The 24,349-nt window shown below is 49.7% G+C and overlaps 1 protein-coding gene across 3 annotated transcripts in view; it reads left to right on the forward strand.

Moving 5' to 3' along the window:
* Positions 1 to 485: 485 nt before the first annotated feature.
* The window catches only part of ARHGAP17 (Rho GTPase activating protein 17), a 90,050-nt gene continuing 66,186 nt past the window's right edge, over positions 486 to 24,349 (forward strand). The window contains exons 1-2 of one of the 3 annotated variants that reach the window (XM_043560261.1): positions 814 to 992; positions 21,956 to 22,073. Coding sequence is in view for 2 of the 3 variants with exons in the window: in XM_043560264.1 (XP_043416199.1) it covers positions 940 to 992 (53 nt within the window). In the remaining variant the exon portion in view is untranslated. Of the gene's footprint in view, positions 993 to 21,955; positions 22,074 to 24,349 lie in introns of all 3 variants that reach the window. The other 2 variants (XM_043560264.1, XM_043560260.1) reach the window with 2 other exon arrangements.

The raw sequence follows: 24,349 nt of genomic DNA on the forward strand, positions 1-24,349 counted from the left end.
TCTCCGAAGGAAGGCCTGCGCCAGGCTAATAATCAAAACACAATCAGGCGTTTCTAAGCAACACCACACCGCACACGGGGCTGCTAGGGTCCGCGTCACCCATGCCCACGACCTCCCACCCCTTACTCTCCCCCCAATGCCCCGGGGGCCATCCCTGGCGGTCCCCATTGCGTGTGAGCACCTGCGGTCAGAAAATGGGCCTCGCCCTTGACTTTCCCGCGAAGTCAGATCACAGTACACAGGGCTCTGTAGTTTGTGGTTTCCACGCAATGATTTCTTTTAATTGACATAAAACATACACAGTGACACGCACCCATCCACCTAAGAGCGTAGAGAAATGTCTACAGCCGCACCTCGGCACACCCTAAGGTGGGCATCCGGAGGCTACCGCGTACCCCAACCCCCTCCTGTCTTCCTCCCCCCCCTTCCCCCCCTTCCCCCCCCCCCTCGTCCCGTCCCCACCCCTGCCCGTAACGCTCCGGGCCAGCCCTGCGGGGACAGCGCGTCCCACGCCCGGGTGTGGCTGTTCCCTGCCGCCAAGACCGCGGGGTCACGCCGCTGGCGCCTGCCGCCCCCTCCCACCGGTGCGCGGCCTAGCCGGCCCGGGAGTCAAGAACGCTGGGGCGCTGGGACGCGGGGTTCCGCACGCTCAGCGGGGCGGCGTGGGGAAGGGGGAGGGGGCTGGTCGTTGGGGGCCAGGCCGCGCGCGCGCCCAAGCCTGGCGCTCGTCTGCCAGCCCGGCCCTGCGCGCCTCCGGCGGGCGGCGCCATTGGAAGTGACGCGTCGAGGGCGGAGCTCCGGCCCAGAGCCGCCGCCGCTGCCGCCGCTGCCGCCGCCGCCGCCGCCGCCGCCTCCTCCTGGGGGGGAAGCGATGTAGCCACGCCAGGCCGTCCCCCGAGCTGCCCAGCCGGAGCCCCGCAGGCCGTCGCTGTCGCCGCCATGAAGAAGCAGTTCAACCGCATGAAGCAGCTGGCCAACCAGACCGTGGGCAGGTGAGTGAGCCGCGCCGGGCCGGCCGGGAGCGCGCGGGCCGGGGACCGAGGGTCGGGGTCGTGGCCCGGGCCGGGACGGGCCGGCTGCCCCGCGGGGCCCCGCGCTCCGGCCCGGCCGCCCGCCCGCTCCGCGCCGGGTCCGCTGCGGGCCAGGGACGAGGGCTGCGCCACGCCGCGGCCTGGCGCCCAGCTCGGGCCGCCGCCCGAGCTCCCGGGAACAGCGGGGCGGGCCGGCCTCCCGGGACGCCCCCCGCGCGGGTCCCCGCCGCCCATTGTCCCGGCCCCGCTGAGCGTCGTCCTCTGGGGTCTGGCCCCAAGCTTTCCCCGGGCCTCCCCCCCTCTCCCGGGGCTTTGCCTTGGGCGAAAACTGGGCTAACTGGTGTGCCCGAGGCCGGGCGGGCGCGGTGCTCTGGGGGGCGGCATTCTCAGCCTTTCCGGGTCGCCCGGCCGCTGCCGACGGACCGTCCACCTCCAAGGGCCTGATGGCAGTAAATAAGGAAGGGGCCATAAGAGCCCATCGGAGCCGCTAGTGAGACTCGGGACTCCCTTGGAGGGACTTTGGAGGGTGTGCCGTCTCCCAACCGTGGCCCCTGTGGACCGGACTGCTCAAGTTCTTGACCTGTAGACATTTGGAACCGGGAGGAAAGAATTGTGGAAAGGCCTTGGGCAAATGGAAAAACAAAAAGGGGGGGGGCCTTTCGAAACAGCTTTTCTCACTTTGGATTGGGGAGCAAATCCTTGTCCAGGTTTCTCTGGTATGGCTTCAATGCTTGACAGGAAAGGATCGATGATGAAATGACAGAAGAGACCGGAGTTTGTAGTGGTTTTGAGAGCCTCTGGAGGTTGATCATGGTGTGCTGTGTTTTCTGGGTTAAATCTTTCAAGGTCTTTCAGGGCAGTGAGCCGTCCTGTCCCCGCTGACTGTTTCTTCCGAGAAGGGGTATGAAAGTGTGACTTTTTCATCGCTTTTTCTTCTTCTTTGTTTTCAACAGTTGAGTAAAAGGGGGAGTTTGGTTTGGCCAGAGCACGTGGGGACACTTCTTTTCTGTGTGTGTCTGAAAATACTTTTACTTCCCCTTGAACTTTCTATATTTGCTTTTTACAGTTTCGTTTCCCCACCTAACTTTTTTGCTTAGTTTTGTTCAATTTCGTTGCTACCCCCACCCTGTTATCTTCGTGTGCGCTTATCCTGTTTCCAGAGTGGATCCCTGTCCCTACAGCCTAGCGGTGCCCACTTTTCTGTCATTTGTAGGACAATGATAGGAATAACGAATGCCAAGGGGAAGGCAGACGGAATAGTCGTGGGGCCCAAAGCTTCAAGCGGGCATCTGTGAATGAGTTACAAGATAACTCCTTAGGAGTTGTCTCCCCCCCCCCCCCCCCCCCAGCATTCTCAGTAACATGCATTGTGAAATCAGTATTTAGTGACTATCAAGACCCATCTGTCACATTGTCGTTCTGGCCAGTTTGTACATCTCATGAGGAAAGGGGCGTTTGCTCTTTTTGCACAAAGTTGTGAGACTTTTCAAGCTATCAAGCCGCTCAGGGTCTCTTTGGCTCCGGCTTCCTCTGTAGCGGCTTCTCTCTTCACGCTTCCGAATTGCAGCTGTATGTGGCTCCTTTCGGTTGCCAGAGGCCGCCGAACCTTCTTCCCTGTTAGCCTCTGCCTGGAAGTCTCCAAAGCTCCTTTCGCCTCACCTGCCCTATACCTGCCTCCTACGCATTCTTTAGGTGTCCAGGCAAAGGTCACTGCCTCTAAAAGACCTTCTCTGATGCTCCAGCCTGGATGGGGAGTCCCTCTCCTGGCCACTTACATACGTCCACATAGCGCCTGCTTTTCTATAATGCAATGCCTGTTTACTTGTAAGTATTCTCCATTAGACTGAACGCCTCCATTCTCCTTGCCATCTTTCTGTTTCCTTGGCCAGCTCTGCTGTGGCTCCTGTCCTAGGGTCGATTCTCCATAAACATTTGTCAATCCAGCACACATCTACTTCTTACCAGCTCGCTCCGGTGCGGTGAGCCCAAGAATGGGAAAATGAAAGCTGGATAGAGTAAATGGTGATTCGTGCTAGGATTGTAATTCTGGCCCTGACCTTTGACTCTGTTTGAAAATCTTTATTGCTAGATGCCAGTGGAAGCAGCAGCTGTTACAGAGCTATTAGGGGTGTGGCAATTTCTGCTCCCAGAGCCAAAACTGTTTCCTGGGGAAGCTTTGGCTTTACTGCTGTTGATTCCCTCGACAAGTTTGTATTTTTTGCACGTCAAGAATTAGGAAGGACTAGGGAGGAAAAACGGAGGCAAGAGAGAGCCTAGAATTGTAATTGTGTGTTATTGGCATAGGCATCAGGATTGGGATTTGGGGGGTATTTGGGTCAAGAGGAAAGCTAGAAAGCAGAGAAGTTACCTCTCCCCCCCAACCCCCCGCCCCCCGCCGCAGCCAGGAGTGATATTCTGTGTGTGAGTGGCTCGCCCATTGTGTCTGTTCCCAATTCATAGAGTTCTGAGTGGTGTCTTGCAAGGAAATATTCTCTTCCCAAGATTGAGGACCTCGTGAGTCACCCCACAGTGAGGTTCTGTGGGATGGACGTGTGGGAGAATTTGTAATGGCTAGAAGAAGTTGAGTTCTCATGATGCAGTTTGTGGACAATGGGTGCATGAGTCTGTTTCGGGAGATGGTTTGTGTATCACAGGCGCAAGGATGATGCAGTGGTCTCTTGAGTGGGGTGTCCCAAAGAAGAGAATTAGGATGGCTGATTCATCCGTGCAAGAGACCCTTGTTGAGACCAAATTATGTGCCATTGTGGAAAGTAGAAAAGAATCCAAGTGAATACAAACGCAGCTTCTGCCCTGAAGGGGCTCCACAGACGTGTGGAAGAGTTAGGCAAGCAAAAATGATTATGTACCACGAGGTAAGTCCTTACAGAGGGATGGCTGACACACTAAGTGAAACTCTACTCTTACTGGAAGGAGAGAGGTAACACAACACAACAAAACAAAACAAAAAAAAACAGGAGAAAATTTGACCAGAGCTTTTTCCCTCTATTTTTCAACACTTGTTTTGAACTTCTGTTGTATTGAGTAGGTCCCTTTTTTTTTTATTAAAAAAAAATTTTTTTTGTTAATATTTATTTTTGAGAGAAAGGGTAGACAGAACATGAGCGGGAGAGAGGCAGAGAGAGAGGGAAACACAGAATCCGAAGCAGGCTCCAGGCTCCGAGCTGTCAGCACAGAGCCTGACGCGGGCCTCAAACCCACGAACCGAGAGATCATGACTGGACGAAGTCAGACACTTGACCCAGTGAGCCACCCAGGTGTCGCGTAGGTCTCTTTTGATTGTCAGTCAACCCAACTCGAGGGGCGCCTGGGTGGCTCAGTTGGCTGAGTATCCGGCTCTTGATTTCAGCTCAGGTCATGATCTCACAGTTCCTTGGATCAAGCCCCGCCCACGTCAAGCTCTGTGCCAATGGTGGGGAGCCTGCTTGGGATCTTCTCAGTCTCTGCCCCTTCCCCGCTCTCTGTCTCAATGATGAAAAAAGAAAAAAAAACACACAAAACCAAACCAACTGGAATTGTTATAAGCCAAGCTGCGAATTTGATTGGCTCCTATGTGAGGAAAAGAGTCCAAAAGCAACATAGTTGCAGCCAGGGCTGGCTCCAGGGGTTCCACTCTTTAGGGAAGCTGTGTCTCTAAGCAGGAATCGACCCCCCCAATCCCCCCCCCCCCCAGCTTCCATCGTCTTCAGTTCAAGTCCCAGAGGGACAAAGAATACCTTTCACTGTGGCCAGAGCCCCAGGATTGACTCTGAAGGTATCTGATGGGGTCAGTGGCCTTTGCCTGGACATGGAAATGGAGTCAGCCCCACGCAAGCCACAGGGGCCTAGAATGGGAGGGTGCTGAGCCCCCTCCCCCGCAAGATAACCGGGGTGTTCAGCAGGAGGCAGGAAGTGTGGTCTTTTCTAGTCCTGCTAAAAGGAAAGAAAGAGCTTTTTGGAAATCCCTGACGCAGAGAATCCAGTAGCTGCGGATGGCAGTTGGTGTGGAGGGTGTGGAGGCAGGGGTACACCAAGGTGGGGAACTTGTGCATTTGGTTGTGAGGTCGATGAGTCCAGGAGGACAGGCATCTGGGGGCCTAATAGCAGAGTTGACTACGTGGGTGAGGCTCTGGAAGGGAGTGTCTCTTTGGGTGTAGGTTTCTGCCAAGATGGAAGCTCTCCCTGGAGGCCTGAATGTTCTCCTAGATAGTAGCCTTTAGATAAGTCAGGGTTGCAAACTCCAAGCCTCAGGGGGCCAGGCTAATAATAATAAAATAAGAGCGACTTAGACCAGGTGAGGGCCGTGGGGGACCCGACGGTGCCTGTCTTACCAAAGGACCTCGTGAGAATATGGGCCCGCTGTTGGGCCCGACCTTTGGAGTTGTTGAGAAAGGCCTAAATCCTTCTGGATTTTCATGGAGATGAAGTGGCATTTAATGCCAATTGAAAACAACCACCAGGACCCTGAGCAGGACTAAACAAAATACATCTGTGGCCAGATTCGGTCTGTGGGTCACCAGTGGGCAGTTGCTTGTGGAAAAGGTTGGGGAGGTGAAGATTCCTGTGGTGATTTTTCTCTTTTTCCTCCTGCACCCCATCCTCCTGTTACTACCTTCTGAGTTCTTGGATGTGTCGACGAGCTCGTCCTTTCCTTTACAGAAACGTTTCAGAGATCCGAGAGTAGCCATCATCACTACTTCTCTCCTGGTTTGGTTTCCCAAGCGCTGTACCGAACCACCTGGCCTGGTCTCACCTACTGGTGCTTGTTATCATTTCTGGTTTAGAGAGAAGAAAAATGACCTGCCGTTGTCTGCCCGGCCAGCGAGTGGCCGAGGCAGGACTTGGGGCCAGGGTGTGACTCTGGACCCCGTGTGTTTCCGACTGTAGACACTGGGCCGGCTGCCCGCCAGGGAAGGGTTCCTGTGGATGAAATGTCTTTGGTGCTTGCTGACTTGCTGGGCTAGATGCTTTTGAGTCAAGTCTCTCGCTGCCTTCTCAACAGCAACTCCCAGAGGTGATGTTATTTATTCCTGGCTTAATGATGAGGAATCGAGGACTCAAAGAGGTCACCAGGCTAGTTAATAAGAGCGCTGCCGTTCATCAGAAACCAGGGTTCTGCTTCCAAAGCAGATAGAAGTCCTTACTTCACGTAGGCAACTCTTTCTTTAAGAAACCCCGTGTTAGAATTATGTGTGACGAAGCTTCCACAGAATCCTGGAAGCTAAGAGTTGGATGTTGCTCTCGTCCAGGGGCTCCCGCCAGGGATGGCCCCCTAGGGGACATATGGCAATGGCCGGAGACGTTTTTGTTTTTGTCGTGACTCGGCTCGGGTGTGGGGTGCTCCTGGCATCTGGCGACACAGGCCGGGGATGCTGCTGACCAGCCTACACTGCCCAGGACAGCCTCGCCGCACAGAATTATCTGGTCCCAAATGTCAAGAGTGGTGAGGTTGGGAAAGCCTGGTCAAGTCCTTTGAGATTCTGGATACGTGAATCGTGAAAACCAAAGATCCGTGATGTTTGCCTGCAGGGTGAAGATGTGTTCTGTTTGGTCTATTTCTTATGTGTGGAAGTATTAATGACAATCATTGGCCCACATTTAACACTTGGGAGTTTTCACGTGGAAACCTGGACTTCCAGCTTCTTCTCAAATCTTGCAAGACCTAGCGAAGCCTGGCATCGCGCCCTCGCGAGAGTACACGTGGTCGTAGCTGCAGCTGCGTAGGTGCTGTCCCGTCTGGGTGGGGCATTGACCGTCCAGTGTGCCCTGGTCCCTACCTGGCTTGTCCTGCTGGGGTACGTTCCTTGCAGACCCCTCCCTGCTCACGGATCTCTCAACAACCTTCTCCAGGAGCAGCAGAGTCTCTGCCTCGTGAGGTAGCCCGTTGCGTTAGGGGCAACATGAGTCAAAGGCATCTCTGCCCGTGAGTCCCAGGGGAGTCCTCTGCTGCCACGATGCATGTGTCTCTCTTCCGCAAGACGGCCCTTTCTGTATTCGGCGTCCAAACCTCAAACCGTGTCCTCGCTCGATCAGCGGTAACGTTCTCCACCCGTCACCTATTCGACACCCTGACTTCCTCCGCCTTTTCCAGGGGAGGTGGCTGTGCTTGGTTCGCTTCAGTCTGGGTGGATCCCGTCCAGCCTCTGCATAGAGCAGAGGAGGAGAGGAATGTGTTCTCCCCACGACTTCTGAATCCAAGCTTCCGTGGCCTGGTCATCCACTTTACCTCCTGTGAAATCAAACAGGGTTGTTTATATGTGAGTGAAGAAAGCCCGTGGTTCACTGAACCAAGATGAACCCTAAACAGATGTGGTCATGTGTGGCCTTATGGCGTTGGTTTTACACGTGAAGGCAGCATGTTATTCTAAGAGGAAATGATGTCTGTGGTCGTGGTTCCCAGTGTGTCCACGGCAGCCCCCTGCCCCCGAGATTGGACATGGGTATATGGTATAGGGTCCCAGAGTCAGTATGCACACCAGGCAGTCTTGTCGGACTGGAGATGTTTGGCCTTTATCATTCTGTTTCTCTTTCTCAAATGTAGGCAGGTGCCATCGTTATCAATCAAGTATAGATCCATGTACAAATATTATTACACTCCTATCTGCTGTGTGTGTCTATTTTCTTAAACGTGGGTGTTAAAAGTACAACAGGCCCACAGTCCTTTTTCCAAAACCCTAGGGGCCAGATGAGTTTTGGAATTCAGACGTTTTCAGGTTTTATTTTATTTAAAAAAAAATTTTTTTTTAACGTTTATTGATTTTTGAGACAGAGAGAGACTGAGCATGAACGGGGGAGAGTCAGAGAGAGGGAGACACAGAATCTGAAACAGGCTCCAGGCTCTGAGCCGTCAGCACAGGGCCCGACGCGGGGCTCGAACTCACGGACCTCGAGATCATGACCCCAGCCGAAGTCGGATGCTTAACCGACGTAGCCACCCAGGCGCCCCTTTTTCAGATTTTAGAAAAGTAAAAATGTACATATGCTGTTACTGTATAATCCATGGTGTGGGTCAGCATCCCTTCATTGAATATGTTAATATTTCTAGAGTGAAAACATAAAGGTACTTCATGCTAAATGGAACACTTAAAGATTGTAAATGGCTTCATATTAGTTCAGGTCAAGTTTTGTTACCAAATAAGTTACCAAAAAACCTTGTTTTTTAGATTTCAATATGATGGATAAGGGGTTATGGTGCTGGTTTACTCAGTAGTAATGCTCCTATTGAGAGAGTCTGAGATGGTTTTTTGTTTTTTGTTTTGTTTTGTTTTGTTTTTTTGCCTTTTACTCTACGTAATGTCCCCTTACTCCAAAAAGTTAGAAACCACAATGATGTTCTGTAACTAGGGGTCAGAGACTCAAGTGCTAGGCAGGTAAAATTAATAAGCGAAGGGAAGGTAATTGTAGGGCAGTAGAGAGAGGCGAGGAATAGCAAAACTAGCTCCTTGCATGGGCTTGCTTGCTCTTGGCAAGTCTAGCTACTTGTTGACATGGTGAATGTGGGTGCAGGAACACTCACCTTCCCATTTTTAAGGATACTCCAGAACGCTGATTTTTTTGTGAAGTTTATTGATACTTAAATATCAGCAATGAAAAAGGAAAAGAAAAGAAACCGCTGGACGTAGGCCAGAGAAAATCTATCTGCAAGCTTTATCTGGCCTTGGGCTGCCTGCTCTGACCTCTAGCTGCGAGACTGATTCTTACCGAATGAAAAGTTGGACCGTGGTGTTTTGGTAGTGAACACTTTCTTGAGATGGGGATGGGACATTTGCTTTATCATTATTCATTGTGCTTTACGTATATGTCACATAATTTTGCAGTCAGATGCTCTACCCCTGAGCTATACCCCCTATTATATAATTTTGGAGCGTAAAATATTTCAAAAGAAAAACACTGGAGCACTGCCTCATTTTCTAGCCAGTGGGAAGTTTTCTTTCTCATCTATGAATTTGAAAGTTTAATGTTATTTATTTTGGAAAAGGGAATGAGAACCCCAAGTTAAAATAGGGCCCTCTTTTTTAAAAAGTTTGAGTTAAGGGGGGTTAGATTATAATGTCCCTGCCTTTCCAGGGCCACAGTGATCTGAAGTGCCATTGCATGTCCGCCCCCGTATTTGGACTGGGAGGTGTGCCTCATCGTCTGTCCTCTCAGACCGTATCCCTGGTCCTATCCCCATACCTACCGCCACATGGCTGATGACTTTCAACTTGATGTCTTTTTTTTTTTTTAAGTTTATTTATTTATTTTGGGAGAGAGAGAGAGCGAGAGCGAGAGAGACAGAGGGAGCGCACACAAGCAGGGAAGGGTCAGAGAGAGAGGAAAAGAGAATCCCAAGCAGGCTCCACGCTGTGAGGGCGGAGCCTGACGCCAGGCTCAAACGCACAAATCGGGAGATCGTGACCTGAGCCGAGATCAAGAGTCAGATGCTTAACTGACTGAACCCCTCTGGGTGCTCCTTAATTTTATGTCTCTAGTCCTGGAATCTCTTCATCTCTAGATTGATCTTTGTCTTGAACTTCTCTATCTAAAAGTCCTGCTGAAATTCAGCTCATGAACTGCATCCTCAAATTGGCCTTCTTTCCCTGTATTCCTTAGGCCGTGGGTCAGCAACCTCTGGCCTGTAGGCCAAATCCTGCCCACTGCCTGTTTTGTGAAAAAGGGTCATTGGATCACAGCCACGCACTGCAGCAGCACAGTCAAGCAGATCTCACGGTGACTGTATGGCCCACGGAGCCCATGCTATTTACCGCCTGGCCCTTTGCAGGAAGAGTTTGTGGACACCCGCCCTGGCGCACTGAATGCCGGAACCGCATCTCCTCTGTCACCTGCGATCCCCCTCTTTCTCCTCCATCTTCTTTATATCCAGGCTCTCCCTGCCATCTGGCAGCTCTGCCTCTGGACCGTCTCTGACTTGATCTCTGCCTCTCGGTGGCCTTAGTTAGTTCAAGCTTGCGGGGTCTTTTCTTTCTTTCTTCTTCTTCTTTTTTTTAATGAAATGTACTGTCAAATTGGTTTCCATACAACACCCAGTGTTCATCCCAACAGGTGCCCTCCTCAAGGCCCATCACCCTCTTTCCTCTCCTCCCCCCCCCACCCCCCATCAACTCTCAGTTTGTTCTCCGTATTTAAGAGTCTCTTACGGTTTGAACTGTTTTTTTTTTTTTTTTTTTTTTTTTAACCTGGACTCACAATTGTCTTCCAACTGGCTTAGCTAGCTTGAGCTGGATTTTATCCATATGTGGGACATCTGGGCTTCCACTTTGGTCTGACATGGCCAATCCAAATTTTAATGGTCATAGCTATTCCTCTCAATTATTTTCTTCTGATGAAATCATGACGTTCGTAGGACATTTTATGTCGTCCTAGTATTGCTAAATTGTCTTCGAAACGATAGTGCTGTCATTGAGTTACGGTGCGGCAAATAATTTACACTGGATTGTACGTCACCGTGCGTGATATTATGAATGTCGTGTTTCACCGTCACGCTGTGCTGACTTGTAGATGCTGTCTTGTAAAAAATCGACCTATTTTAATTTTTTCTGTTAAGGTTGAAATGAATGTGTCCCATATTTGTATTTCTTGATGAGTTTTCTATATGTGTTATTTGGTCATTTAATTGCCAGTTGTCAATTTCGTTTTTGAATCACCAGGTTCGGTTCAACACCTGTCTGCTGAGAACCTGTCAAATGCTGGGGTTAAAAAGATAACGGCTTCCTAGGAATTGGAGTGGGGAGAGAGACCTACAAACAGATAATTTGAATACAGCCGGTTGTACTTGTTCCAGCAGGCCTTAGGAAGTAGGAATGCCACACCTTGATTTATTTACACATGACAAGGTAAACAAGTTCACATTCTTCTCCTCAGGTGCATCACGTAATGAGTGCAGTGACAGAATCTTGAGGGAACGCATTCACGACTAGGTACAGGTTTGATACGAGAGTCAGAAAATAAAGCGGATTCTGTTGAAAATCCGACCGACCCTGTGGATTATAGAAGAAACTGCTTTTGAATAGGAGGAGCCTCTTTGTAGCCAGTGACACAAAAACAATATTAAGTTCATCTCAGCTCTCTCCAGGTTTTAAGACTCGTTTCTGAAGTCTTGCTATTCCCTGTGAATTACAGCTTATTAATTACTTGCCTAGACTCCTTCCTTTTGATTGGTCCTATCATGTTTCTCTCTGTCCTTTCTCACAGTTCTTTTTTTAAGTGTTTTCCTTATCAGAGATACGTTGGCCTAGTTGTCCACTTGATCTCTCCATTCATGTTTCATTAGCAGTTTTTCTGTCATTTCTGAATGGGTTCGTTAAATTTCTTCCTCCTGAAGAGTTTGTAGTATAAACGGTAGACTGAGTGACAAGGTACTCAAATGAAAATAAACGTTCAGAACTGCACAGAAATTCTTCTAAGCAATGACCAGCTCCATTTATAAGTCTATCAGCTTGGACTTCACGTGGTCGCTGGATACTCTGATGCATAGACAGGACTGGCCACTTGAACCCATGCGCATCTGTACCTTGGGGAAATACACGAAAGTACTTCTACTTCACTGGGTACGGTGGGTGCAGGATAGATGTAGCGTGGGCGCTGGCATGGGGTCGCGGAGACGTGCCCAGGGGTCCGTGAAGCCTTCTCTGACATGTGACACTTGAATAATCTTGGGAACAGGAAGGTAGGGGTGATAGGTGGTAGAGAATTCCCAGGGAGAAGAAAAATTCTCGGGGGAAACCTAACCCACTGACCATTTTGTCCTTTAACTTCATGTTTTGTTTGTTTGCTTGTTTGTTTACTATAAATTGGAAAAAGGCAACACTATCTGATTGCTGGCAGTGGGAAAAGTCTGTCCAGCTCTTATTTTCCAATGAGGTAGTGAACTAATGGCTGTTTGTAGATCCATATGTTCTTAAGTCCAGAGCAATTGTGGTGTTTAAATTCACAAGCCTCTGGATGCATTTCCATCCAATAGATAGAGTAAGTTGGTTCTTAAAAGCTTTGAAGCTCTAAAATCAGGGGACTTAGGTGGCTCATAGTTAAGTAACCAGCTCTTGATTTCGGCTCAGGTCATGATCCCACGGTTCATGGGTTCGAGCCCCGTCCCGTGTCACGCTCTGCGCTGATAGCTTGAAGCCTGCTTAGGATTCTCTCTCTCTCTCTCTCTCTCTCTCTCTCTTCTCTCAAAATAAATCAAGATTAATAAACAAGGTTTAAAACCAATGTACCCTTATTTTCTTTGCTTAATAAACACTGACAGCCATCTTTCCCCAAAATAGACAATTTTTAATTTTTTCTGCTAAGGTTGAAATGAATGTGTCCCATATTTGTATGGGAAAATCGGTGGAGGCATCATTTCTCACGGTGAAGCTTATCGTTTCCTTAATTTGCATCATGCTTGTTCATCTCCCCTTAGAACCTTTTCACTACTCTCACGGCTTTTACCTTCTTGGACACGCTAGGATGTGTAACGTTCCTCAGACAACCCCAAGATGGCAGGACTAAAACACACGAACACCTGTGACCGTGGACGTCAACTTTTAGAGACGGGCGGTATGGATCGGCCTTTGTGCTCATCGGTGGAGGACCATTGTTCGAAAAGCTTCCGGGCCAGTTTTGGGGGATCGTGGTTTGAGGACCACTGCAGTAGAATTGGGGGAGCCCATATGTGCAGAAGGTTGAGGAAGCCAAGCTGGTGATTGAGGAGGTGTCCTGTGGTGGCAGGTGAGCCAGGTCTGTGGAGGAAGGGGAAGGGACACGAGGGAAAGACGAGTCAGGAAGCAGGAAGCGATCGCAGCAGCCTAAGGGAGAGGTGATGGCCCCCAGAGCAGGACAATGGCGTGGGACTGACGTGAGAAACTATTGAGCACCGTGGCTTTAGGGGCGAAGAAGGGAGGGGTTGGCGTGATTCGGGTTATGTCTGGATGTTATTTACTGAAATCGGTGACGCAGTGATTATTCGCTTTTCCGTTCGTTTCACATGCTTCTCTTTTTTGAACCATAGAATTCTCACACCTGCCTCGACTTTCTGTTGACTTTGTTTTCATTGACACGTGGCTTCGGGTGGGTGTGTTTGTGCGCACCGACACCACACTGTGCCGATAATAACTGTGGATGTGTAATGTGTTCTCACTCTGGCAGAGCTGGGCTCCTTTGGCTTTCCTTTTCAGTTGCTGTCTCCCATTTCTGTGTAGAAGTGAATTTTGGTATCGTTTCTAGTTCCTAGAAAACTTCTATGATTGTGATTGGTCGAGAGCACATTAATCCATATATTTAGTGGGTCCCTGCTACGGGGTGGGTCCTGAGAACCCCAAAATAAGTAAATCCCAGGCATTGATGGCCTGGCATATCTGTGAACTAAACTTTGGGGAGGATTGATGTCCTTTCCCATGAGCCTGGCACGTCTCTTTCTACACACAAAGGTATTCCGTGCTTCCTGAGGGCTCTGTTGTCATTGGAAGGGTGCCTGATTAGTTCAGTTGGCAAACGTGAGTGATGTTCATGTCTGTCTATATCTTTATGTACTAAATAAAGATGTGCTAAATTAGTCATAGCTGATCAGTTTTGTGACTTCTTTGAATTTCTACGTATGTATTATCTATGTTTTTATTTCTCCTTTTCCTTTTCTTTCAGCAGTTTCTTTTTCATCCCTCATTTAATTGGTTAGACTCGAAAATAATGTGTTGCTGTATAATTGTTTATAGCAATATTGTCTAAAGGGCGTGTGATTTCACCCTAATTAGGCGTTCCAGAAATGTGGTAAGGTAAACTCGTGTTTAAATGCGAATGTCCTCATCTGAGTGGTTCTCAGTGGAAATCTACAAGCATTTTCCCTCTGCTTTTGGAGTCACACACCTTGTAGTGTGTCTGATGTTTGAGCCTTTGTTCCAAGGCTCAGTCATAAGATTGGCAGGCGTGTGGCTTAAAGGCAGAATACTGAATTGAGGTAGCCTAACCGTATGGAGAAAACAATCACAGTGCACTTGGACTGAGGAAGGAACTGGAAGAGAAATTTGAAATGGAGCCTATGTGGCAATAGGTTTTTATTTATTTTGTTAGTTTTAATTTTTAAAAGGTTTTTATTTTTGATAGAGAGAGAGAGAAAATGTGAGCAGGGGAGGGGCAGAGAGTGAGGGAGACACAGAATCCGAAGCAGACTCCAGGCTCTGAGCTGTCAGCACAGAGCCCAACACGAGGCTCAATCCTACAAATCGCGAAATCGTGACAGGAGCTGACGTCGGATGCTTAATTGACTGAGCCACCCAGGCGCCCCGGCAACATATGTTAATATAACTTCTAAAGAAGTGATCAGCAGGTCACAGGGCAGTGGACTTAACTGCAGCCTTTGACTCTTAGAACAGTCTTTAGGAATAGAAACCTTGCTCCCTGTAGATGTTACATGGAGGTTCTGACGGCCTCTTCCCCCCCAAAAAATCATCCACACACACAGATTGGCAGAGAATTTCACGGACTCCACAGACCTCTTCAAGCCCACGGCCAAGAACCCCAGGCTAGTTCCTGGAGAGATGTGTAGTCACGGCCCCCACGCTAGAAACACATCTGTGGAGAAGCGCTGTTTACAGGTGTCTACCTCCGCTGTTCTCCAGAACACACACTTGACGTCTGTGAGAGCCTTCCCCAGAAAAGCTGAGATGGGGTATTCTCCACGATGAGATCTGGCGATCACATGAAATTACTTTCCCTGAATAATCGGCTTCTTTTGATAGTTAGTCCGTTCCATAATGTTTTCAAAGCTTTTAGGTGAGGGCTTAAGAAAACGAAGACTCCTGTGGGGCAGCTGGAGTCTAGTAAAGAGTAACTGGACTTGAGCCCGTGTGGTCCCCCGGCTCTCTGTCTGACCTTGGCCGCCTGAGCCTCCCGGCTGCGCTCCCACGCTGGTGAGACGGGGCTCCTGCTACCACCTGGGAACCGGCCCTGGGACATTTAAGAAGGCGGCATGAGGTGAGGAGGCGTCAGAAGACAGGGAGGAAACAGTATGAAACAACAGGTTAGCACTGGAAAAAGTAGGCGGGTTAGAGTGTACCTCACCATTAGGGGCCAAAGTCGATTCCAAATGGATGAAGAGTTTCAAGTGAAAACCCAGAACCCAGAACGGAGGAAAAGATGGAAAGTTCTTCACGCTCTGGCATAAAAGTACAGAGAATGAACAATAAAAGATAACCACGCAAATAAAACCACCATTATAAACTTAACCACACAGGAATTAAACTTCTGTCTGCCTATCTCATAATTAAAATTATGGCCAATGACTGGGTGGAAACAGGAGCAGCCACGGCGGAGCATTAAGATCTTTAAGGTATAAAGCTGTGTTATCGATCAGTTGAAAGAAGTGCACGACGGGGGCACCCGGGTGGCTCAGTTGGTCGAGTGTCTGACTCTTGATTTCAGCTCAGGTCATGATGCCAAGGTCATGGGATCAAGTCCCATGCTGGGCCCCACACTGAGCATGGAACCTGCTTAAGATTTTCTCTCTCTCTCTCTCTCTCTCTTTCTCTCTCTCTCTCTTCCTCTTCCTCTCTCCCTCCCTCCCTTCCTCCGTCCCTCCCTCCTTCCTGCTCTCTATCTCCTTCCCTCTGCCCCTCTCCTACACTAACCTGTCTCTCTCTCTCTCTCTCTCTCTCTCTCCCCAAAAAGCACACTATAGTGAGCAAATGCCATGAACAGAATGCTCACAGATGAAATACAGATGACCAGTAAGTATGTAAGACTCATTTCAAAATTATAACTAACTGAAGAAACCCAAAGCTCTGAGACTGCATTTTTCACTTACTAAACTGGCACAGCTCAAAACGATGATATGTTGCTGTCTTGGGAGAACTGACGAAGGCCGTCACACAGCCATACACAGGTGGGAATATAAACTGGCATTCCTTTCCAGAAAGAAATCTGCCTTAGTGTTTTAAGAACCACTTCTAAAATTGGAACCCAAATCGTCCACCTCATCCTCCAGTCTCTTGTCTTTTTGGATTCCTTTCCTGAACAGTCCCCCTCTGTGCTTTGCTGGGTCCCTTTCCTTCTCTGCCCTCAGTCAGTCACAGAGGGTGTCTTTCACATCCCTTCCAGCCGTCTGTCCAGCCGGCCTCTTTCCTTCACCTGTTGCGCAGAGCCACAGCCAGACTCGTTCATCTGGGGCTTCTTGGCGCCTGTACCTGGGATGCAGGGCGTGGTCCAGAAAGATCGTCTCACGTGGAGGGTCAGGCCGGCCCAACTGTCACGGCCTCCAAGCTCAGCTGGGCTTTAAAGGCTGCCTTCCAGCCCTTGGCGCAGTTTCCCGTCCCGTTTCCCTAAGCCTTGTTGCCAGACTTTTACTTCCCTCAAACCTACTCCACCCCTTCTGCAGACACACCCACTCTCCTGGGCCTGATGACCTGCCTCCCAGTTCCCAGAGAAGACCTGCTGCCGCCACCTTCCCTGCCGTCAAGGTCATTACCTCCCGCACGCACGCACGCACACCGCTCTCCCCCTCCCCGGGGGCTTCCCTCCTCGGCCTTCCTCTGGCCACTCTGCATTTCCAGCTTCCCTCTCTCCGCTGGCTCTTTTCTGCCACTCGCGATGTTCAGGTTTGCGACAGCTCGCGTCTCTCTTCACGTGGCTTTGCTTCTCTGTGTGTGCTCGGCGCCCTGCGTCTTGGCTCCCGGGAGCCACTGCCCTCACACCTTCCTGCCCTCCCTGCCACACCCTGCATTCTCGACCGACCGTTCCTTCATCCTTGCTCTGGTGGCCCACACTCCTGGCTTCTTGGGCTTCTTCCCCGGCCTCCCTGCTGCTCTCTGCTCTTGGGCTGCTCTTGCGCTGCGTTGCCCCTAAGGCTTCTGTGCTTAGCCTTCGTCTTCTCCCCAGATCTGCGTTCCGAGCAAACTCCCCCAAAGCAGTGTTTTTTGCTGCTCCTGCTAACACGCTCTGAGTTTCCTTTCCGGGCGCCTCTGCTGTGCTTCGGAACCTCATAGCAAGAAACACACGGGACGTCTCCACTGCACGCTCAATCGACCCCTTAAATCCGGCATTTCCGGAGCTGACCGTGTTGACCCCAACCTCAGAGGCTCCCAGATTTTCTCCGCAGTTGAAGAGCCTCGCTGTCTAGCCGGTCACTCAGCGTGGAAACATGGTGGCCATTCTAGGGGATTCCTTCTCCCTCTCCATCCACGCCACGTCACGAAGTCCTGCGTGTTGTATCTTTGTAATAGCTCTCTGTCGCCTCCCCTCCTTAATCCGCTGCTTTAGGGCGGGGGGGTGGGGGCGGGGGGGGGGCTCCTTATTCTCACTTGGATCTCCCATTCTCCCTCCGGTCTCTTCATTCTCAACTCCTCAGTTTCCCTGCGCACCGGTGTGTCTTCCCTCCCCAGCCCTCCACTCACCTTCCACACTGCTGCCAGGAAGATCCTTCCAAAGAAAATAATTGTAACACTGCTAGCTTACGTGTGTTTGGGTGCTTCCCATCTGCCAGGCCTTTTCCCAAGTGCTAGTCTTGCGTTGACTCATTTAATACCAAAATCAGTGCTGTATTATCCCCTTTTACAGGTGAGAAAACAGAGGCCCAGAGAGCTTCAGTTAGGTTGTCCCAGGTCACAGAACCAGCAAGTCTGTCTGCAGAGTCTACACTCTCAGCCACTTACGTCATAACAACAAAAACCACATTTTGAGCTTTCTAGGAATTAGCTCGTTGCGTATATCATCTCTTGTAATCCACTCAGTTCTGGAAGTTGGAAATTCTTAACGTCTCCACTTTTCGGACGAGGAAACAGGGGCACGGAGACACGAAGTAACCCGCTCACACTTACGCGGCTTTTAGGTGGTGGACGGGGCTTTGACCCGCAGCAGATGTGCTCTGGGCTGTCAGTCTTAGCCACCTCACCCGCCCACAAGGGGCCAGCACCTTCTGAACTCACACTTTCAGGAGTATTTTTCTGTTCTTCTGGGTTGTGGGTGGCAAAGGAGGTAAACTTGTGTGAGGTGTTCATGCTGCTAAGAGCGTGATGAGAAAAGACCAGCACCCGTTCAAGTGATATCCAGATGGAATGGGACGCTTTGCCCAGTGATGCCATTGAATTTCCGGTGCCAGTTGAACATGCTTCGTTCTGTTTTCCCTCCTGCCTTTGTAGGCGTTGACCGTATAATTTGGGATTTTTCATAAATCCTTAGGAACACAACCACCATAGTAATATGCTATAGCACAACAGCTTGTCTCCACCAGTAGGTTCCTGAAATTATCCAGAGTAGGAAAATTCTCTCGTGAACTTGAGACATTCTGGGAGACGTTTTCATTTCGGGTGACCGGGTAAACACGTGTGTATTTCTTCTCTCTCATTACAGTCCACTGAAACGTTAGGTATTTAAAAAAAAAAATCGGGGCGCCTGGGTGGCGCAGTCGTTAAGCGTCCGACTTCAGCCAGGTCACGATCTCGCGGTACATGAGTTCGAGCCCCGCGTTGGGCTCTGGGCTGATGGCTCAGAGCCTTGAGCCGGTTTCCGATTCTGTGTTTCCCTCTCTCTCTGCCCCTCGCCCGTTCATGCTCTGTCTCTCTCTGTCCCAAAAATAAATAAACGTTGAAAAAAAAATTAAAAATAAAAAAAAAAATCTGGGAATTAGAAAAGATGGTACTAAAAGCCATTCAGAAAAAGTCCCAGATTAAGAAGCAGCCCTGTCCTGCTCATTGTCCAAGGCAGGACAATAGGATGTAAGAAAATCCTCAGAAAGGCTAGTACTTCCATTAAAAAAAAAAAAAAAGCAAGCTACTGAGAAAAAGGTACAGAGTTCTTGGCAATTAATTTTTTTTTTCAACATTTATTTATTTTTGGGACAGAGAGAGACAGAGCATGAACGGGGGAGGGGCAGAGAGAGAGGGAGACACAGAATCGGAAACAGGCTCCAGGCTCTGAGCCATCAGCCCAGAGCCCGACGCGGGGCTCGAACTCGCGGACCGCGAGATCGTGACCTGGCTGAAGTCGGACGCTTAACCGACTGCGCCACCCAGGCGCCCCGCAGAGTTCTTGGCAATTAAAAAATCTGTCACCAGTTCATAAAAAGTCCTAGGACACTAAGCAAAGAAACGGTCTTTGGAAAAGCAGTGAAGCAAGTTTCTGTGTTCTTTCATTTCTCAGGATATAGGACTCCCCCAAAAGTACATCGTCAGGAATAGCACTCATAAAACAGGCCATTACACAGTCAGAGGAGCGTCCCTCCTCTTCCTGCAAGCCTCCCGTCCTATTAATGTGACTAAGTTACGTTGACTTTCACACAAAAAGACTGCTATCTTTTAGCCTTCCTGGCAGCCCTAAAGATTTTTTTTTTTATCCCAGTGGTCCTTAACCGGAAGCAGTTTTGCCGTCCTCCTCACCCCCTGATCTGGCAGTGTCTCCAGATGGTTGTGCTTGTCCCTGCTGGGGAGAGGGGGACATGTTGCCACTGGGTTTTAAGCGTGTAAGGGCCAGGGATGCTGTTAACATTCTACAGTGTTCTGGACAGCCCACAGGAAGGAATTATTTAGACCAAAATGTCAGAAGTGTCAAGGCTGGGAAATAGTTAACTGTAAACTGCCAAGCCGACTTGCAACCAGAACTTTTCCTTATTCTCCCAAGATGTCAGAGACCTAAGAAGTTAAAAGCTGCAAGCTGAAAGTTGCCAGTCTTCTCTTTATGCTAAACTCTCCTAATACTTTACTAGAAAGTAGATGAATCTCTAACAAACACTTCTTGTGCCTCCTGTGCCCGCACAGTGAAGCTTAAGGCGTGACATCAAGAATAACATTTAGCCTGGGGGAAAAAAAAACCATCCGTAGTTGGACTGTTTGGTACATCCTTCTGCCGTCACTGTCAGTCTGTCTGGTTCCTTTCCCAGGGTGCCTGGGTGCAGTCTCACAGCCCTCCTTTGACCGGGACTGCAGACGGCCATGACGAGTCAGCGCTGGCATCATCCTTCCCTAAGAGCTATCCCCACCCAGACTGGTCCAGTATAGCTGGCAGATGCCTAAATTCTTTCCTTCTCCGCCTCCCTCTCCCTCCCCTCCGCACGACCGTGCCGTGGTGAGGTCTTCAGGAGATGAGATCTCTTTAACCTTTGTCTCTTTGATACATGTCATGATTTTAGGGTTGCCTGGCTGGCTCAGTTGGTAGAGCACGCGACTCTTGATCTTGGGGTCGTGAGTTCGAGCCCCACATCGGCTGTAGAGATTACTTACAAAAACGTTACTAGTTTTGTCTTCATCTTTTTTTTTTTTCAGCGTTTTTTAATTTATTTTTGGGACAGAGAGAGACAGAGCATGAACGGGGGAGGGGCAGAGAGAGAGGGAGACACAGAATCGGAAACAGGCTTCAGGCTCTCAGCCATCAGCCCAGAGCCTGATGTGGGGCTCGAACTCACGGACCGTGATATTGTGACCCGGCTGAAGTCGGACGCTTAACCGACTGCGCCACCCAGGCGCCCCATCTTCATCTTTGAAATATTGGCATTTGGTGTGCAATTGCAGGTTGACTGGTTTGTTCGTTTTTTCTTCCTTTAGCACTCTATTGTCACTTGGTCCTACTGTTTCTGATGATGAATCAGCCGTCATTCCTGTGTCGCTCCCCTGCACGTTAAGTGCCTCTTTTTTTTTTTTTTTTTTTCTGTCTGCCTTCAAGATGTTCTCTTTCTCTTTCTCAACACTTCAACCTTGATCCTTTTAGGTGTGTTGTTCTCTGTGTTTATCCTGCTTGGAGTTCTTGGAGTTCTGAATAAGTGGATTGGTATTGTTCATTAAATTTGGATACTTCCCAGCCATTGTGTATTCAGTAGTTCTCTGCCCCAGTGTTCTTGGATATTGTTCCAATTTCTTCCTCTCTGTATTTTCATGTGGATCATTTTTAAAAATTTTTTTCATGTTTTTATTTATTTTCGAGAGAGAGCACGAGTGGGGAAGCGGCAGAGAGAGACAGAGACAGAGACAGAGGCAGAGACAGAGACAGAGAGACAGAGGGAAACACAGAATCCCAAGCGGGCTTCAGGCTCCGAGCTGTCAGCACAGAGCCCGATGCGGGGCTCAAACCCACAAACTGTGAGATCATGACCTGAGCCAAAGTCAGACGCTTAACTGGCTTGAGACACCCGGGTGCCCCTCGTTTGGATAATTTCTTTCAACTTCCAAACCTCTGATGAAACCCCTCCTCTACTCATTCATTCGGCCCGCCTTTTTCACTAGATGCTCTAAGGTACTTACCGTAATTGAGTTCCTGCAAAAGAATTCCAACATCTTGGCCGTCTTTGGATCTAGTTCCATTGACTGTGGGTCCTGATAATGGATAGTTTCTATTTTTCTCCTGTGGTGAGTTTTGACGGGATGCTAGCCGCGTGTGGACACTGAGAGTGCCACACCTCTTGTGTCAGGCTGTTCGTGCAGGCACTCAGCTCTGCTAGTCTGTCGTTGCAGGAGTCTGGGCTCTGCTGTGGCTCTGGGCGCATTCAGTTCGCCACAGGCTTCCGCTTATTTGAGGGTCGGATGGAAATGTCTCCTTTGGCGGCTCTTGTCTATCTCGGTTGTCCTGCCTTACCCCCAAACTTAGTAGGACTTGTGTGCCTGCCTCAGGAGAGCTAGAACTCTCCTCAGCTCTCGTGCCCTCCCTACGGTAGTGGACCAGTGCCCGATGCTCATTTTGAGGTGCAGAGGCCGGCAGGGACCGCTCCTCCTCTCGGTCGTTCCCACTGCTCTTCAGCAGGCTCTGCCTGTCGGATGGGCCCAGGGTCGGGGGTGTCGTCAGCTGTGCCTTGCCCTCCTCCGTGGTGGGCGGCCCTGACCTCCCGCTCCCCCTCAGGCTCCAGCAGGCCCCACACACCCAAGCCTGAGGGCTTCCGGGGCCCGCGGTTCTCCCACCCCCGTTACCGCCTTGCGTGTGTTCTTCCCGCGCTCTCTTTCCCACCTCCGTCCTCACTGCCTTCACATACCCTTCCTCAGCACCCAAGCTTCTACATCCAGCTCACGGAGTAGGTCTCAAGAGCCATCACCAGTTTCAGAAAACCTTCCTGCTGTCTCAGGCCTGCATCAGATGCCCTCCCATCACTTCTAACCTTTGGTAAGTTATCATCATCTCTGCGTCTAGGTTTCTCATCTCCAGAATGGGTATGGTGATAGCATCGATGGCTTAGTTATCTTGAGGATTCAGTGGGTCCACACGTGCAAAGCACTCGGAACACAGAGGCGAAGAACGGGATCTCGGGAGCAAAACTGCCCAGACTCAGCGCCCTCCCGTGAAACCTGGAGCGGGTCACATCACTTTTCAGTGCCTCCGTTTCCTCCTACCTAACGTGGAGGTAACGATACTTACCCCCTGGATGTTACCGCCAATGTCAAGGGGATTAACTCTTACAAAGCACCTGGACCAGTGCCAAGCACATACTATGAGCTCAGTAAACGTTAGTTAGCTGTGATGGTGGTGACGACAGCCCTCTCCTCTCGGAGGCCCTGTGCCTCACTCACTGCGCTGGAGCATAATTGCTTACTTTCCTTGACAGCCCTTGCGCCCAGTCAGCACAGGGGCCGTGACTCTTACTTGCGATGGCTCATGGAAGGGACTCCAACACATATTTGCTCAGTGACTAACTGAATGAAAAGGTTAGTGGCAAAGTATGCATGACACCCTGTGGGGTCGAATGCAGCGATGGGCCGTACTGTTCCACTCCGGGACCATTTCATCATTCTGAATATCCTTTGGAGGAAAAGCCTCTTTTTAAGGGTAAAAAAAAAAAATTCGCGTTCTCTTTTGAGTCATCAATAGCGTCCTTCCCTCCATCAAGCCACGGTGTTGGAACACTCTTTTCTTTGACCTTTAAAAAAGGGCAAGTGAAGATTTATGGTGTTCTCCACCCAGAATCTCGCCGTCATCCAGCAAAAGAGCCTCACCCCAGTTTTCCAGGTGAACATTTTTTCCCTTCATTTTCTGCACCACGCTGATCATGGAACTTTCTGGGCTACGTCTGCAATGTGTTCTCCTCCTAGACACTTAGAGGATCCACAGTTACTCCAACTTCTCTGCCTTGCATGCCTTGAAAAATATGTAGCATTTATTGTTGTTTACACAGATACGACCGTACATTTTCAAAGCACAGCTCTGAAGGTTTCAAATATTCTCTTTTCTCACAAATATTCTGTTTTGTTGCAATCTCTTAAAAGTTGCATGAGATGGTTGATGCAAACGTAAATAAAGTGAGGTACAGGAATGTCACGAGTTGTATTTTTAGAGCATATGGTTAGTTTGTGGTGGAGCTGGGACCAGAATCTGGCGTGAAAACAAATGAGGAGAGAGTCCGCTTTGGTCAGGGACCTTAAAACTGCTCTTCCTGAGGGTCCAGAGGCTTCGGTTCCCATGTCATTTATTTAACGGGTGGCTGCCCCAGTTTCCACACCCGTGAGATAGGGATAAAAATTGCCCCATAAGGGTACGTGTAAGAGAATAAAATGAAATAATTATGCCAAAGTGCTTTCATAACAGAGAGGAATGTACGAATGCAAGCTTAATCTAGTCCTGGAAAGCTGGGTGATTACCTGAGTTATGGTCCATGAATTCTAGCTTCTGTTCTGATTTTTTTCCTGATGAGAGAGACTTCCACATTTTATAGGTTTTCCTTGAACTTTTTAAAGCGTTTTTCAAGTTGATGGTTTATAGTCAGTGAGTCAGTCCTACCATTTCTTTTAAAATAGCAGCATGGCATCGGCCCGATTGGGCTGGGAGGGCTTCCTGCCTGTGTTCTTGTTCACTCCCTGAATAACTGCAGAGGCCCTCGAATGCTCTCCTACCTTTGGCCTGTCCTCCAGTGTCCGAATTTTCATTCTGAAACTCAAATCTGATGCCACTCCAGGACAGAGAAACCATCAATGGCTCCCTGTTGCCCCTTCGTTCCTGGTTCTTGGTTCTTTTCAGCCAGGCCCCCCTCTCCTCTTCTTCTGTGCCCTAGTGTAGGACCCTTTGCGCATTCCCTCTCCCATCCTGTTGGGGTCTGCTTAGGCTGCTTCCCTGTAAAGCCTTTCCTGGCCACACAATCCATTCTGCTTCTCTCTCTGCTCCCAGAAACTCGGAACAAAGTTGGTTCTTTACATTTCTGTCTTTCCTTTTAGCTCCCAAGGGTGGGGACTGCGGCTCATTTCTCTCCTTCTAGCCTCCCCAGTTCTTGACATTTAGAGAGGGCTCCACGAATACCGGCTGAATGAATGAAGATCTCCACATCTCATAGCAAGGTCATCCTAAGATGGTTTCTGTCCAGAGAGTTCTTTGGCCCTCTGGGAAGGCACACCTGAGAACCACCAGGGCTGGCATTTGTATAGCCTCATTCCCAGCGGCGTCAGGCACAGAGG

This window comes from Prionailurus bengalensis, chromosome E3 (genome assembly GCF_016509475.1).
Source record: "Prionailurus bengalensis isolate Pbe53 chromosome E3, Fcat_Pben_1.1_paternal_pri, whole genome shotgun sequence".
Classification (NCBI taxonomy): domain Eukaryota; kingdom Metazoa; phylum Chordata; class Mammalia; order Carnivora; family Felidae; genus Prionailurus; species Prionailurus bengalensis.